This window comes from Aedes aegypti, chromosome 1, assembly GCF_002204515.2.
Source record: "Aedes aegypti strain LVP_AGWG chromosome 1, AaegL5.0 Primary Assembly, whole genome shotgun sequence".
Taxonomy (NCBI): Eukaryota; Metazoa; Arthropoda; class Insecta; order Diptera; family Culicidae; genus Aedes; species Aedes aegypti.
Genome location: NC_035107.1, coordinates 202,396,857 through 202,412,464, shown reverse-complemented (window position 1 = coordinate 202,412,464; position 15,608 = coordinate 202,396,857). Strand labels below are relative to the sequence as shown.

General features: G+C 38.9%; 1 protein-coding gene across 1 annotated transcript; it reads right to left on the bottom strand.

The window, feature by feature from the left end:
• Positions 1 to 14,651: 14,651 nt before the first annotated feature.
• LOC110674311 lies at positions 14,652 to 15,344 on the bottom strand. The gene has a single exon (XM_021838598.1). It carries the CDS (start codon positions 15,342 to 15,344, stop codon positions 14,652 to 14,654), a length of 693 nt encoding a protein of 230 aa, XP_021694290.1.
• Between the last annotated feature and the right edge of the window lie 264 nt (positions 15,345 to 15,608).

The following is a 15,608-nucleotide window of genomic DNA, read 5'->3' as shown; positions in this document are numbered from 1 at the left end:
TACATATGTAGTATACAATAGTTTAATAGTATATGGGTCTTGAAAAATGCTGAACCTCTCAATGAAGCCAAGCATGCTGTTTGCTTTGTTTATTATGGAATTATAATGTTCTACAAAAGTGAGTTTAGAGTCTAGGATTACGCCCAAATCCCTTACAATTTTACACTTCTGCACTACCATAAAACGGGGTAACTTTGATAATGCGGGTAACTTTGATAATGCGGGTAACTTTGATAGTGCGTTACCCACCACATACTACACCAAATATCATAATTTCTGTTAATCGGTTAAGCGAAACGAATGCAAAACTAAAGAATATTAGTATGACACTTCATGTAAGAGCTGTTTTCATTTAAATCGAGAGCATTTGTGGCTTTATATACGAATATTAAAAATTGATACGATTTTAGCATTTTCGAAACGCTTACAAACAATCTGTTCTACGATCACTATTTGATGTGGTTTTGAATAGTTGGTCACTTATCTTTGACAGCCTAGTTATCATAGAACTTGAATATGGTCTCAAATCTCTTAGCGAAAAGCATTTTCACAAACCGGGATCATTTTTGTAATCTAAGTCAGAAATTTCCATACAACGTTAAACGCCTAGAGATATGCAATGCCCTACAAATTCAATTCAATTTTGTTCGATTTATACTCCACTATCAAAGTTACCCCAAAACAGAAACCCGACTTTCGTTTATATGAAAAATTATATATCCATTCAAAATAAATCATTCCGCAAAATATCAATTGCAATCAATAGCAAGGATGCCAGTACTTGTTTTAAAAATATAAACTATAATTCTTTGAAAAACCATGCATAAATATTCAAGTTTTCTTCGAAAAAACTATCAAAGTTACCCTGTTTTACGGTACTTGATTTCCTAAAAATACTTCAATTGGAGGTGTTACATATTTTCGACTAAATGCTATTGAATTACATTTTTTGATATTGAGTTGGAGTAGACTTTTTTGCACCAAGTGAAGAATAAGTTAATGTCGAGTAGTGTGTGATCCTTTGCTCGCGTCACTTGCTCCTGCGGGATCAGGTAATCTGAGCAGGATCAATCGTGTCGCGCGTCACTCGCGTGGCATGATTAACACTGCGGAACACGATTTTGTCTCAAGCATCAAAATACCGCTATTAACTTAACTAAGAGTTGCTGAGTCTATTGCCGTTTTCAAAAATATCACAGCACGTCTAGTTTTTGAGATATTGGCTGTTGAAAATACAAAATTTGCCTGTATCAGCCAACTTGCATGCAAGTTTGACAGCTTGTATGGAAATTTATTTGCTTGATTTGCCACAGAATTCAAACTTCTTGTGTTAAACAATACTTATCATAAAAGATCATAATATTGTCGGCGCTCAAAAATTATGTTTTGATGGTTTCGAAAATAATTGTATTGTGCCATATAAGAGTAACGAAGAATTTTGTATGGTGACTGCAAACATAATGAAAAAATCAATTTAATCTAAAATTAACCGTGCACTTTCAACCAAATTATATCTTAAATAAAAGTGAAAGTCCTATTTTGCATGCTTGGTGGATAAGATCACAAAAAAGTTTGATAAATCATACTTTACATTTTATGTAAACATCAATAAAACCAGTGTTTTATTCAACTTTGGCGACCGGTAGCTAAAAGTTGTGACGTGCTGGAACATTTCTGAGAACGGCATCAGATTCACCAACCCCAAATCTACTAGAGACACACAAAATGTCATTTTTGTTACGCTGTGTAATTAGTGACGCGAATCGCGAACCAGGCAGTAGTGTTTGGTCAGTTGAAGGCGTCAAATTATTTATCATGGTCTAATCGTTTATCAAAGTGAATCCTGTGACCCAACGATCCTCCCCATTAACAAACATCCCTTCCAGTAACCTTTGTGGAGATGCAGAGGCAAACACGGTCTCCAAATAGCAAAGGTTACACACTAACATTCCTTCCCCCAATCCCACCTGACTGCAAGGACGTGGCCGGCGCCGTTATTGACCATGTATAAATAGAGGCACTGAATTATGCACACTGAAGAAAATTATGGCCAATCCTAGCCGAGCATCTAGTTGATTCTTTGTGCATTTTCACTGACTTCGGTCAATCACGGAATAGCAACCATTGATATGTGTAGTCAGTCCAAGCTAAGCTAAGCCAAGCAAGTGAAGAATAGCAAGTGAAGAATAAGTTAATGTCATTCTGGAATTCTTCTGCTTCGCTAGAATTATTTATTTCCATGAAGAGCTTCATGTAGTATGCATATATAAGAAATTTTATTTTTCTAAGTACAAAGGAAATGTCGTTTACATACAAAATAAAACGAAGTGGGCCTAAATGAGAAACTTGGGGTACTCCAGAAGGTTACAGAAATGGGTGCTGATAATTTATTTTGAAAGCGCACTATTTGTTTCCGATCTGATAGATATGACTGGATCCAACTCAAGAGTCCTGGCTCCATTCCTATTTTTGCAATTTGAAGATTAATAATGGTATGTCGATTCGGTCAAATGCCTTACTGAAGTCAGTGTAGAGGGCTTCTACGTTCTTGACATTGTCCATTGCGTTGAGAATGAAAGATACAAATTCGAACAGATTGGAAGATGTTGAGCGGCCTTTAAAAAAGCCATGCTGCCTACAAGTGAAAACAGGCACCAAATATGAGGATTTCCAAGCTTCTGGCAATTTTCCATTATTTAGAGACATGTTGAAAAGGCGTTCTAAGGGAAGGGTAAGTTCTTCTGAGAGATTTTTGAAGAACACGGGTGCCATGCCATCCGGCCCTGCTCCCTTTGTTGCGTCCAGGTTTTTTAGTGCCGATAAGATTTCTTGTTGTGATAGTTTTTCAATAGATATAAGGTACGGGAGGGTAAGTGTATCAGTGGGGTAAGTGGATCATTCGTCAATATTAAGCATAATTACTTGATATGTTGAATGTTTTCGCATCATTGCTTCGTTTTAGGTTATATTCTTACGCCCACACTGATACTATTGCAAAACTGGTACTACACGCACACTAACACAAGCAAACTTGTTAACTGCAAAAATTAATAAATTTGGAAATTGTTTTCCATCAATCAAAAATCCATTGTATCTCTGTCTAAAATCGAATACTACTATTTTTTTCGACACATGATGACCATTTCAGTTCTAATTGAATGAATCACAATGAAAAATATGTGATTTTTATAAATAAATACAGATATATTGTACATGGTACACTTACCCCTACTTTTTAATGGGGTGGGGTAAGTGGATCAAATTATTATCATTTATTGGCAGACTGCTTAAGAGAATTTTAATAAGTTTTAATATCCGCAAATGTAGTTTTCCTTTAATTTTTCCATTCCCAGCTTAAATTTGTCAAATTGACCATAAAAAATATGAATTAATCTACATAAAAGTTTTTTAACCTTCCTGGTGTAAAAAATTATAGAAGAATAAAAATTTCAAAATTAACACGAAACTTTTCGTGGTGTATCTGAGCTGAGTTGCAAAAGAGCAAAATATACAAATTTTCAAATTGAAAGCATATTATTGGGCTGCAAAATGGTGAGTCGACAATCAGGAAGGAGCGACCAACACAGCTCTGGTCCTCACAAGTTCCTACCTCGCGCTTCCACGGGTCAAATGATGACAAAGACCGCCAGCTAAGGGTTGCGTACTTAGCTAGTAGTGCAGCCTGGGCACTGTTGTCCTTCTGACATCAGCTAGAGTGAGGAGGTGCGTTTTGAGCGTCTGTACACCAGGAGGTGCGGCTCAAATAGCGTCTGTTCTGGCATCCAGCGGCTGAGTATGAAACGCTGTATCACGTCAGCTACACCTAAGATGGCAGTCCCATCAACGTGATGTAGGTAGCGCGACCCCGGTAAGGTAGCATACCGAATTAATTATCCACCACGAAAAATGGAGAAAGAAGAAGAAACGAACGTTATTTTCGGCAACCGACCTGGCAACGAAATAAGGACTATGATTGGAAACTCGGTACCTAGAACGTCAGGACCTTAAATGAACCTGGACGAGTGAGCCTTTTGGCCTCGTGAATTGCAAAAAGTTGGCGTGTGCGTGGCTGCAATTCAGGAAGTGCGTTGGCTGAGATCTGGAGAACGTGAATTCCGAGCGGTAGACCCCATCGCTAACATCGCTTTCAAATACAACATCTACCACAGCGGTGGAGATAAAGCTGAACACCGAGTCGGTTTCATAGTGAGCGGGAAGCAGATGAAGCGCGTTATTAGGTGGAAGCCGATCAACGAGCGGATCTGCGTATTGAGGATTCGGGGCAAGTTCTTCAACTACAGCCTGATCAACGTCTATGCACCGACTAACGACAAACCTGATGACGTGAAGGACGCGTTTTACGAATGTCTCGACAAGACCTATGGAGAATGCCCAAAACACGACGTGAAAATTGTCATCGGCGACGCTAATGCGCAGGTCGGAAAAGAGGACTTTTTCCGCCCTATCATTGGTAAAGAGAGCCTTCACTCTGTTACCAACGACAACGGCCTTCGTAGAGTGAACTTTGCTGCCACCAGGGGGATGGCCATCAGTAGCACTTAATTTGCACGCAAGGATATCCGAAGCACACCTGGGAACACCCAAATGGCGAACTTTGCAACCAAATCGACCATGTTCTGGTAGACGGCCGACATTTTTCCGATGTCATCGATGTTAGAACTTTCAGGGGTCCTAATATCGACTCAGACCACTATCTCGTTGTAAGCAAAATTCGAGCGCGATTATCAACCGTTTCGAGTTCTAGAAATCGACAATCGTTGCGTTTCAATATCCAACGCCTGTCAGCAGCTGGTGTAGCTGCGGACTACCATCAAAAGTTCGACGAGCGGATTAGCGAAATCGACGAAAGCGTCAACCTCAGCGATCTGTGGGAGTCAGTCCACGGAGCGGTGAGCACAGTAGCGCGAGAAGTGGTAGGTACTGCTCAACGGAGACCAAAGAACGGTTGGTTCGACGAGGAGTGCCAGAGAATGACGAACAAGAAGAACTTGGCTAGAAGCCGGATGCTGGTGTCTGGTACCCGTCAGAGCAGATAGCGGTACAAAAAAGCAAGGGCAGCCGAAAAACGGATCCATCGCAGAAAGAAAAAAGAGCATGAAGAGGCAGTAATTGCTCAGGCGCAAGAAGCTATGGAACAGAACAACATGCGACGGTTCTACGAGTCCGTAAATGGTGTGCGGAGAAAAACAGCGGCGTCTCCCGCCATGTGCAACGACCGTGAAGGAAACTTGCTGACGGATAAAACAATGGTGGCCGCCAGGTGTAAAGAGTACTTCGAGTCATTGTTGAACGGAGATAATGGAAGTGGATCTGGTAGCAGAATTCAAATCGATTACGATGGACAGGCTGTGGAACCTCCAACAAGGTAAAAAAAGCTATCAATGAGCTGAAGAACAACAAGGCTGCTGGGAAGGACGAGCTCCCGGCCGAACTTCTCAAACACGGAAGTGAGCAGCTGCTCGAACTCCTTCACCGTATCATATTGAGGATATGGGAGGAAGAACAAATGCCTACTAGTTGGTTGGAAGGTCTCATTTCCCCTCTGTACAAGAAAGGGCATCGACTGGAGTGCGCCAATTACCGAGGGATAACACTCCTTAATTCGGCGTACAAAATCATGTCTGGAATTCTGTTCAACAGATTAAGACCGTATGAGGAGTCCTATGTCGGCGAATACCAAGCTGGTTTTCGAGAGGGCCGATCAACGACGGATCAAATGTTTACCTTGCGTCAAATCCTAGATAAATTCCGGGAGTACAACTTGCAGACTCATCAGAACGAGAGTAATATCATTTTTACAATACATAATTAGATCACATTTGTCTTGAGAACAGATTTTTTTTAATACTGATCCACTTACCCCACCATGGTGGCGCAAGTGGATAATTTGGTGCAAAATTTCAAGTCCTCTATACTCAAAACATAACAATCAGAAAAATCAAAATAAATTACGTTTTGAAGTATATTAGTCCTTTATTGGTTATCCACAGAAAAAAAGTTTTAATTACATTATTCACGTTAGCTGTACATAACAAAGAAGTTGACTCTTGATTTTTCTGTATCCACTTACCCCACGGTACCGTAATCCGGGGTAACATTGATCAGTTTTCTTAAATATTCAATTCAAAAATGCAAATGTTCTGAGTTTTATATTTTGAAAACAAGTACTGCCATCCATAGCACGTGACTACATACTGTATTTTATTTTTTGAAAGATTTAAGCATGTTTACAAAAATGTTTTATGTGTTTTTTTCATTTAGCTGATATGGGGTAACATTGATCATCCATGTAAACAACGTTCGGTAATGTTGAAAATGTCGTTACTTACTTAAATCATGGCCCCTGAAGCCGAATATGATGTCCAAACGCTTACGTCTCATTTACTTTTTGAGTTCTTTTAAAATTAAAAACACCTCAAACTGCGAAATACGCCTAAAGGTAGGCAATTTCCTAAGGGAATTTTACATTCTTAACAGTAATTCGTTAATGTTGCCTAATTGAACATACTTATTAAAGTTTTGACAGCGGAATCATTTTGGGCGATGCTATTTTTAGTGAGAACCGGATTTTCCTTGCTCATATCGCTTGCAGAACCTATGTGAGACATGAATCTTCGGTAGTGTCATCCTTAACCATTAAAATCATTGTTTCGCAAACTTGACAAATTTACGCATAAAGTTAACGCAATTTTTGCAAAAATCTCAATTTTTAATAGCTCATAAATATAAGAAAGAGAAGCAACATTCATGCTTTGGAAATGTTTCATCAATAAATGATGATACCAACTTTTTACGAGATGAGTCATTCCGATCAATGTTACCCCGCTGATCAATGATACCCCGGATTACGGTACCTTACTATTAGAAATTTTTGGGAAAAAAGAAAAGAAATTGCGGTCGCGGTCTTCTTCAGAGTAGGTGGTATACACTTCTTGGAAGAAATCTGCAAAGAGATTGCAGATATCGGAAGAGTTTTCACCTACGTTTCCGTCAAAATGCATTAGCGAAGGGAAATTGCTACTTTTTAATTTTGTGTTTACATAATTAAAAAAGTTTTTAGGACATGATTTGACTTAGGATCCAACCTTACGATTATATTCTTCATGTGCGAAGTTAATGGCTGAGTTGAGTTGGTTACATATGTCATGATAATTTTGTAAGTTCGTGGCAGTATTTTCTTTTTTATATAATTTATGCGCTTTCTGTTTCTTGTTTTTTAGGTTTTTCAGTTGTGGGCTAAACCACACCGGTAATTTGTTATTTTGTATACGTCTTTTTCTTCTTGTTGGCACAGTTTCATTAATTATTTGCTGAATAATTGAATGGAATTTGTCTACTTCGGTGTCGACATTTCCTTCAATACTTATAATATGTTGCCAATTCGTCCCCTTAATGCTACAACTAGATAACTCGAAAATCAAAATTTTGAGATGTGCAACTTTGAAAGTATGACCGTTTAACAAGGTGATGGTTAATCGCAGTGATTATGATTTAAAAATAATCTTTAACTTGTGTATTTTGAATCACACGCTTAAGACCTGAGGATATTTTGCAGATCTAATTAAGAAAAATGTTTTGACATATTGAAGTCAAAAATTTCAAATTTCGAGTTATCTAGTTGTAGCATCAAGGGGACGAATTAATTGTACATAGTCTACGTTTGGCTTCTTTGGACAACCCTATTTGTTCAACTTTTTACCAATGTCCATATTGTTTGTAGCATATTGTGTCCCGTTTTGTGATGCTGCCAACGCTTGTTCGGTTTATATCTTCGTTGGGGCTGTGTCCAAAGCTGTTGCTGCGGCTGCGGTAATTGCTGATACTGCTGGTGCAGTGCCCATTGGGGTTGGTGTTGTTGCTTCTGAATTTGTTTTGGATGCTGTTGCTGCTCCGGCTGTTGTTGTTGTTCCACGTCGTCATTTAAATTCATCTCGTCAATCTTACTGTTGATTGTATTAAGTGTACTGAGATCCATTTAAATTCTTCCAGGCGACCCCGTAGATTCCTCCCGTCTAAACTACTGAGCTGAAAACTGATCTGGTAAGAAATTGTCGACTGAATCGAAATACGCACACTGAGAAGACTGCAAAAATGCTACCGCCGCATGACCCGAGCAACGGGAACCCTAGGTTAAACTTTGTTTGCCATTTCACTCCGTTGAAAACTAATCATCCGAAATTATAATTGATAATTAAATAAATTGACTTATCAATTAATAGTTATAGATAAAATGTTGTAACTCCTTTAAGTAGGAAATGTGGAACATCGTTGTGGCCCTGAAAAGGGTCGTTTTGTTTGAAATTGTGCTTCAATTCAATTCAAGCGCGTTCGCCACGGATACGACGAGTCAGCTGGATGTCCTTCAGCATGATGGTGACAGGTTGGTATCCTCAAACAGACCGATCAGGTAGGCCTCGCTCGCTTTTGGCAGATCCATGACGGCCGAGCTCTGGAATCGCAGATCGACCTTGAAGTTTTGAGCGATTTCACACACCAGGCGCTGCACAATGGTCCGAGGGCGGCCAAAACCTCAAAAATCAAAGTTGTTTTATCCGAACAGTAATATTTTTCCCGACTTCCTCAACACTTCTGTTGTTCAAATCCAAAGTTTGAAGCAGATTCATTGGAGTTTGAATTTTATACAGCTCCTTGAGTGAACCGTGGACATGATTTTTCAAGAAAATTAATATTTACGATCCATTTTTCACAAGCTATTTATGAATTTAAAGAGAGCTCAAGCCGCAATGGTATCTTCAGAGAAGTTGTTTTTTTATACATAAAGCACACTTGAGTTGAATAAAAATTTTCATTATATTCATACAAAGTGAATTAAAGTTTAAATTGTTCAAAAAACATATTATTTTTCATAAAAGTACCCTAAGACATTAGTAGCCCGCGAATGCCCGCGATAAGAATAAGTTCATTCGAAAGCTAAAAACAAGAGCTTTCAATTAGGGTACAAACTATTTTGCGAAAACTTGCGATAGACCACCTTCAACGCGTTTGAAGGTGTACGGAGTGCAATTCTAATTAAATAATAATAATCCTGTAATACGCTAGTACGTGCAATGCAATCGCAGTAGCCATGAATTGCATCCCGTCCCAACGAGAAGAAACGAAAAACTCGCTCCAATCTTCTTCTTCTTCTTTTTATTTCTGGCGTTACGTCCCAACTGGGACAAAGCCTGCTTCTAATCAGGCAGGTGTTTTAATGACTACTTCTGCAGTAATTTACTAAGGACTTTCTTTGCCGATTGATCATTTTTGCATGTGTATATTGTCTGGCAGGTACGATGATACTTTATGCTCTGGCAAGTCGAAAAATTTTACTTTACCAAAAGACCCTCGACTGGTGGGATTGGAATCCACGATTCTCAGGTTAATCGAGCTGAATAGCTGCGCGTTTACCGCTAGAACTCTCTGGGCCCCTATGCATGCAATATTTTGGTGTTATACCATAATTAAGGTGAAGATGAATCGAAGCCAAAGTTCAAATTTTCAAGAGCATGGATCTGGAGAACCAAACATCCATTTGAGCTGAAAACCTAATCGATTGGCCACCACCAGCTAGTGACCAATCGATTAAGTTTTCAGCTTAAACGGATGTTTGGTTCTCCAGATCCGTGCTCTTGAAAATTTGAACTTTGGCTCTGATTCATCTTCACCTTAAATATTGTCTATACCTTTATTAGATATTATTAAAACATTGAACTACCTTGAATTTAAATTTGAGCTGTCACGAAATAAAATAACACAAATTATCTCGGCTTATTAAGATGGTTGAACGAAACTATTTCCTATGCAGGCTCCAAATAAAACGAAACAAATTGGAAAAAGCATTCCCTACGTGGACTTGTTTTAGCTGTTAAAACAAGTATGATAACAGACTGAAGCTAAAGACATGACAATCATACTGAAACTGATTAAATGGATGATACTTGCATAAAGGCAGGGTTAGATCTGAGATATTTATGAACAAATGTGCATGAAATTTCACTTTTTTTTCAGACGTCACATGAATTTCAACATATATTTTTGTGTATCTTTTTGAGTGGTTTTTCCAATCACGAGTTCATCGTAGTGATTTTTTTACAAATTTGAAAAATTGGCGCATTTAATAAATAAGATGGTCATTAAGACGAGATGAACATATTTACTTATGATGGTTTTTGTGTAGAACTTCCATATCTTTGGATGAATAGTTGATATATTTTGTCAAAAATTGCGCTTTAGTCTAGTTGTTTTTACAATTGGAGTTGTGCATGGAAAATGTTGAGACTTGTAATTACCTACAGACATAACTGAAAATAATTAGTAAATTTGAATTAAATATATACCTAATAGTACAAACATGTAAACCTTACATCTATCAACCTTGTTCATGAACACATACACTTACAACTAAACCTCATAAATTATACCCTAACACTAGCTCTAAGATCAGTCTTATAAAAGCCATCGTGAAGGCAAGTGCGCGCTACCCATTCTCTCTCGCAATTTCACGGTCCGAAAAGTGCTAGTTTCGCGGTCAAGCCAAGCTTGTCGATAATTCGAGGTTCTACATGTTCCCAAAGTCTTGAAGGCCAGAGTCCGGTCGTTTTCGTCGTAATTTGCAATTATTTTTCCGTAACAGAAAAATTACTCAAAAATATATGTTGAAATTCAAGTAATGAAAAAAAAAGTGAAAGTTTCATTTCAATCCGTCAATAAATAACTGTGAACCAGCCTGCCTAAGATGACCATTTTGTATGGAAGATTGGAAAAGTTGAAAATGTATTTTCCAAACCTGAATATTCTAATTATCAGTCCAAAACAAGAAAAAATCGAAAATAAAAGTCCATAATAGTTCAATATGGCATAAAATATGTAAAATATATAATTTCAGCTGTTTTAAAGAGAGTTTGAGGTTTTGTCCGACATTTGTTCCAGATCGAACCACTGTGCGCTGGAATGGCAACTTGCGGATCAGCCAACCAACACCGCACTCACATCGAACACCCGAACACACAATTCCTTTGGTGCCCCGGACACCGGTGCAGCCGGATAGGTCCAAACGAGCCACACCGACAGCAGGTCTTCAGAAGCAAGCAAAGAGACAAAGGAATTAGTTAGTATGTAATTTACTTACCTTACCTTTCAAGAAGCACCACCATCACCATTTGCGTAAACAGGGTGGGGCCAGGGAGGTGGGGGTGTGGTTCTGCTTCGAAAATTAAAAAAGTAAGAGGTTGTTTCAGAGATTCGACCGCCAAGTTGACGTTGGATAAAGTTAGCTTCTTCTATTTCCGGGCTTGAGACCGTTACGAACTTATAAAAGATTTCTACTTATAAAAATCCAATCAATTTTCATACTATTTGTTGGATGTCAATTCTGACGTATTATGGACATTGTGTGTTATTATTTGGTTGGTTCGGTTACCACTTCAACACCGATAGAATCGGTCGTTGGAAGAAGGAGCATGAGCGGTAACTCTTGCTCCTTAAACAAAGATTCCGGTTGAACGTTAGGTCCACGTATGATCCACTAAGATTGGTTGCTTTAGTGAGTTTCAAAGCCAGTTTGAGGTTGAGGTACTTCTCCATGAACCGCGAACTCTATGATCCCCTCTTTGCTCAAATCGATGTTAAAGTTGCGTGTACCGTAAAACGGGGTACATGATAGTTTGTTTTGAAGAAAACTTGAATATTTATGCATGCTGATTCAAAGAATTATAATTTATATTTTTAAAACAAGTTCTGGCATCCTAGAAAGTTGGTTTTCTGTTTTGGGGTAACTTTGATAATGGAGCATAATTCAAACAAAATTGAATGAATAATGAACATTTGTAGGGCATTGCATACCTCTAGGCGTTTAACGTTATATGGAAATTTCTGATTTATATTACAAAAATGGTCCCAGTTTTTGAAAATGCTTTTCGCTAAGAGATTTGAGACCATATTAAAGTTCTATGATAACTAGGCTGTCAAAGATAAGTGGCCAACTATTCAAAACTACATCAAATAGTAAGCGTAGAACAGATTGTTTGTAAGCGCTCCGAAAATGCTAAAATTGTGTCAATTTTAAATATTCATGTAAAAAGCCTAAATGTTCTTGATTCAAATGAAAACCGCTCTTACATGAAGTGTCATACTAATATTCTTTAGTTTTGCATTCGTTTTGCTTAACTGATCAACAGAAATTATTATATTCCATTTAGTATGTGGTGGGTAACGCACTATCAAAGTTACCCGCATTATCAAAGATACCCCGTTTTACGGTACATGTAAACTTCAAAACGTCAAAACCTTATAACAGCAAGAAAAATGTGCTTTTCTATGAAAAATAAGAAATACCTCGATATTTCCCAGTTTTTCAACAGTTTAGTCATGGAATTACTGTAAAACGGGGTAACTTTGATAGTTTTTTCGAAGAAAACATCAATATTCATGCATGTTGTTTCAAAAAATTTTAATTCATATATTTAAAACAAGTACTGGTATCCTAAATATCGATTCCAGTTGATAGATTTCCAAAAGATTTGTTCTTAATGGATAAATAATTTTTCATATAATCGATAGTCGGTTTTCTGTTTTGGGGTAACTTTGATAATGGAGCATCACTCGAACAAAATTGAATGAATTATACAACATTTGTAGGGCGTTGCATATCTTTAGGCGTTTAATGCTATATGGAAATTTCTGACTTAGATTACAAAAATGGCCCCAGTTTGTAAAAATAGTATTCGCTAAGAGTTTTGAGACCGAATTCGAGTTCTACTATAACTAGGCTGTCAAGTATAAATGACGAATTCATTATGACTTCATCAAATAGTGATCGTAGAACAGATTGATCTCATAAATTTTCCATATTTGCATATAAATCCTCAAATGTACTTGATTCCAACGGAAATAGCTTTAACAAGAAGTTTCATACTAATACTCTTTACTTTTGCATTCGTTTTGCTTAACAGATTAATAGGAACTTTGTTATTTCGTTTAGTATGTTGAGAGTCGCATTATCAAAGTTACCCGAATTATCAAAGTTATCCCGTTTTACGGTAATAATTTTCATTGTTGGAGTAGATTCGTAGAAAAATTTCCAATCGATTGGTACAAGAATCTTGAAAATCTATCCGGGCGTTAGTAAGTTATTAAGGCCCAAGTAAAAATGGAGCAAATGTCAAAAGTGAAAAAGCAGTTTTCGGCGTTAAAATCGACAAATCGAAAAAAATAAAAACACACAGCTGTTTTATTTGCAAAATAAATATTTTTTTCCGATTTGTTGATTTCAAGGGCGAAATTGTACCCCAGTATGTTGCCGTAAGACGTTATCCAACGTCAAAAATGTTAAATAATTCAATCGCTAATATTTTGCTTGTGTTTTCAAATAATTGGAAACTATCAGTACTAACAGCAAGAGCACAATCATTCTGTTGCGATACATATAAACAAGTTCAATTTTATGCCTCCTTTACCGAGCAAAAAGTGAAAACCCCGAAAACCACAAAAATCGTGTTACCACTGTGCTCGAGTCATTACGCATTCGGGTTTGAAAAAAAAAACGTTGGGAAGAAGATTACAGTTTTGCAGAGCCGTGACCTTTTTTTTGTTTTGAACGGTCGTGATTTGCTTTGGATTTTGATGGTCGTGTAGAAACATGTGGATGTCGAGGTGGTAAATGTTGGCTACAGTACATTTTCCATCCCTGGTGACAAGGGCGTTGTACTACAGAGTGTGCCCTGGTACTCTGTAGGTTCCCGTTCGAGACTTCTATATTTTAAGACCCTCCGCCATCCATCCTCTCGGCACGGGGTGTTCACCTTAGGATTGGGTCTGCTTTCATCGGTGAGTGTTCGATGGTGCGCGTTCTAAGTTCTTCTTGTTCTACCTCTATTAATCATGTGTATCTACTCTTTATAAGGTGGTACTTAGTTTGTCATTTGATGTTTTTAGAAACCCTTTGACCTGGTCTCATGTACCCTCTATCTTGTGGTTGGGTAGGTTTATGTCCGCCTTGTGAGCTTGACATCTTGCGTTCGATGTTGTGTTGGTGCTTTCATCATCCCCGAAGGGCGATGGTGCGCGTTCTAGTGTGTTTGGGTAAGTTAGGCGACGGGTAAGTTGCCTTTAGCTTGTTTTAGGACTTAGTTATCCTCCCTCGGTCTACCTCTTAGTTTTCGTTGGGGTTTGCTTGTGTTTGGTTCTATTAGTGTGGGGTCACCGTGTAGAGGTATCACTCCTCGTCCTCCTCATATTGGGGTTCAGTGTCCTCTGCGGTGCTCCATGCTATGAAAAACCTCTTGAAAAAAAAACCACCGCAGTAAGGTACTACCTATAGTATATTCCAGCATCCGCAGCGTATGACCTACGCGTTGGCCTTTTTTCCATCTCACTTTTAGGTGGAGGGGAAAGGGAAAAACCACACTATTCGGTCATCATGCAAATGCAGGGGTTTTGCTACTATGAAGCTTTGACCCTGCCTTTGCTAGCAACATGTTGTATCCGGGGGTGTGTTGGTGGTTCCCTTTCGACTTCACTTATTTCACCAGTTTGGGCTCAGGTGTTCGGATTTGTACTAGTAACTTGTTTAATGGTTGCTAGGTTTTGTTTAGTTTATATTGAGTTAATAGAAAGGTTTATGCTTGTGTTAATCATTTTGATGATTTTGTCTTCTTCTTCTTGTGTGAGACGGGAGTTTTCACTCTAATGCTTTCCCCCATATCCGTGTCTGAGTCATCGCTCGACCCATAGATCGCCTCTAGAGCGACCTTATAGTCGGCGATGGCCTTTCTTGTGAAATCCTTCTCCTGTGCTTCCGGGTCCTCTGTGGTGTTGTCATCCGTTAGGTCGATACTGGCTTCCAGTCTGAGTTCCGGCTTCGGTTTTGGCTTGACTGGGCGCTTGCTTGGCTCTGGTTTTACTCTCTTTGGTGTTCGCTCTTTGACCAAAGGTGAGGGGCCTTTTCGGGTGATGTAGTCGGGGTTTGCCATTTTGTACTCTTCCCGAGCTTCCTTGCCCGAGATCCTTTTTATAACAATGATTTCGTTTATGCCCATCTCCTGTACCCACTCTGGGCACAGGTGGCTTGTGAGAAGGTGGCCTCCGTCGCAGTTCCTGCAGGTTGGCCTTTTTCTGCATTGCTTCTGTTCGTGGTACTTGCCGCAGTTTTGGCAGGCCGGTTTGTTTCGGCACACTTTGTTCGTGTGTCCGAAGACAAAGCACTGTCTGCAGAGCAGCGGTCTTGGTATGAAAGGGGTAGTTGGGACCCTTAGGGCTCCGAGTTTGGTTGTAAGCGGTGGGGTGTTTTCGGCAAGGGTGAGAATAAACGTTCCGTTTTTCCCCATTCCTTGCACCCCCACCACTCCTTCTTGCTTCAAGTGGTCTAGTAGATCCGCCTCGCACCTATTTTAAAACGCTGGGCATCTCACTATGCACTTGCACCCATTCAAAGTTGGGTGTGTGGTCGCCCTTATTTTTGTTCCGTCCTGGAGTGTATCCACCGCCAGGATATTCTTGGTGTGCTCTTGGGAATCGCTCTTAATAACAAACTCGCCCCCTTTGAGTTGCTTCGCCTCGGAATCAATGCCTATTGTTTCTAACGTATTGCC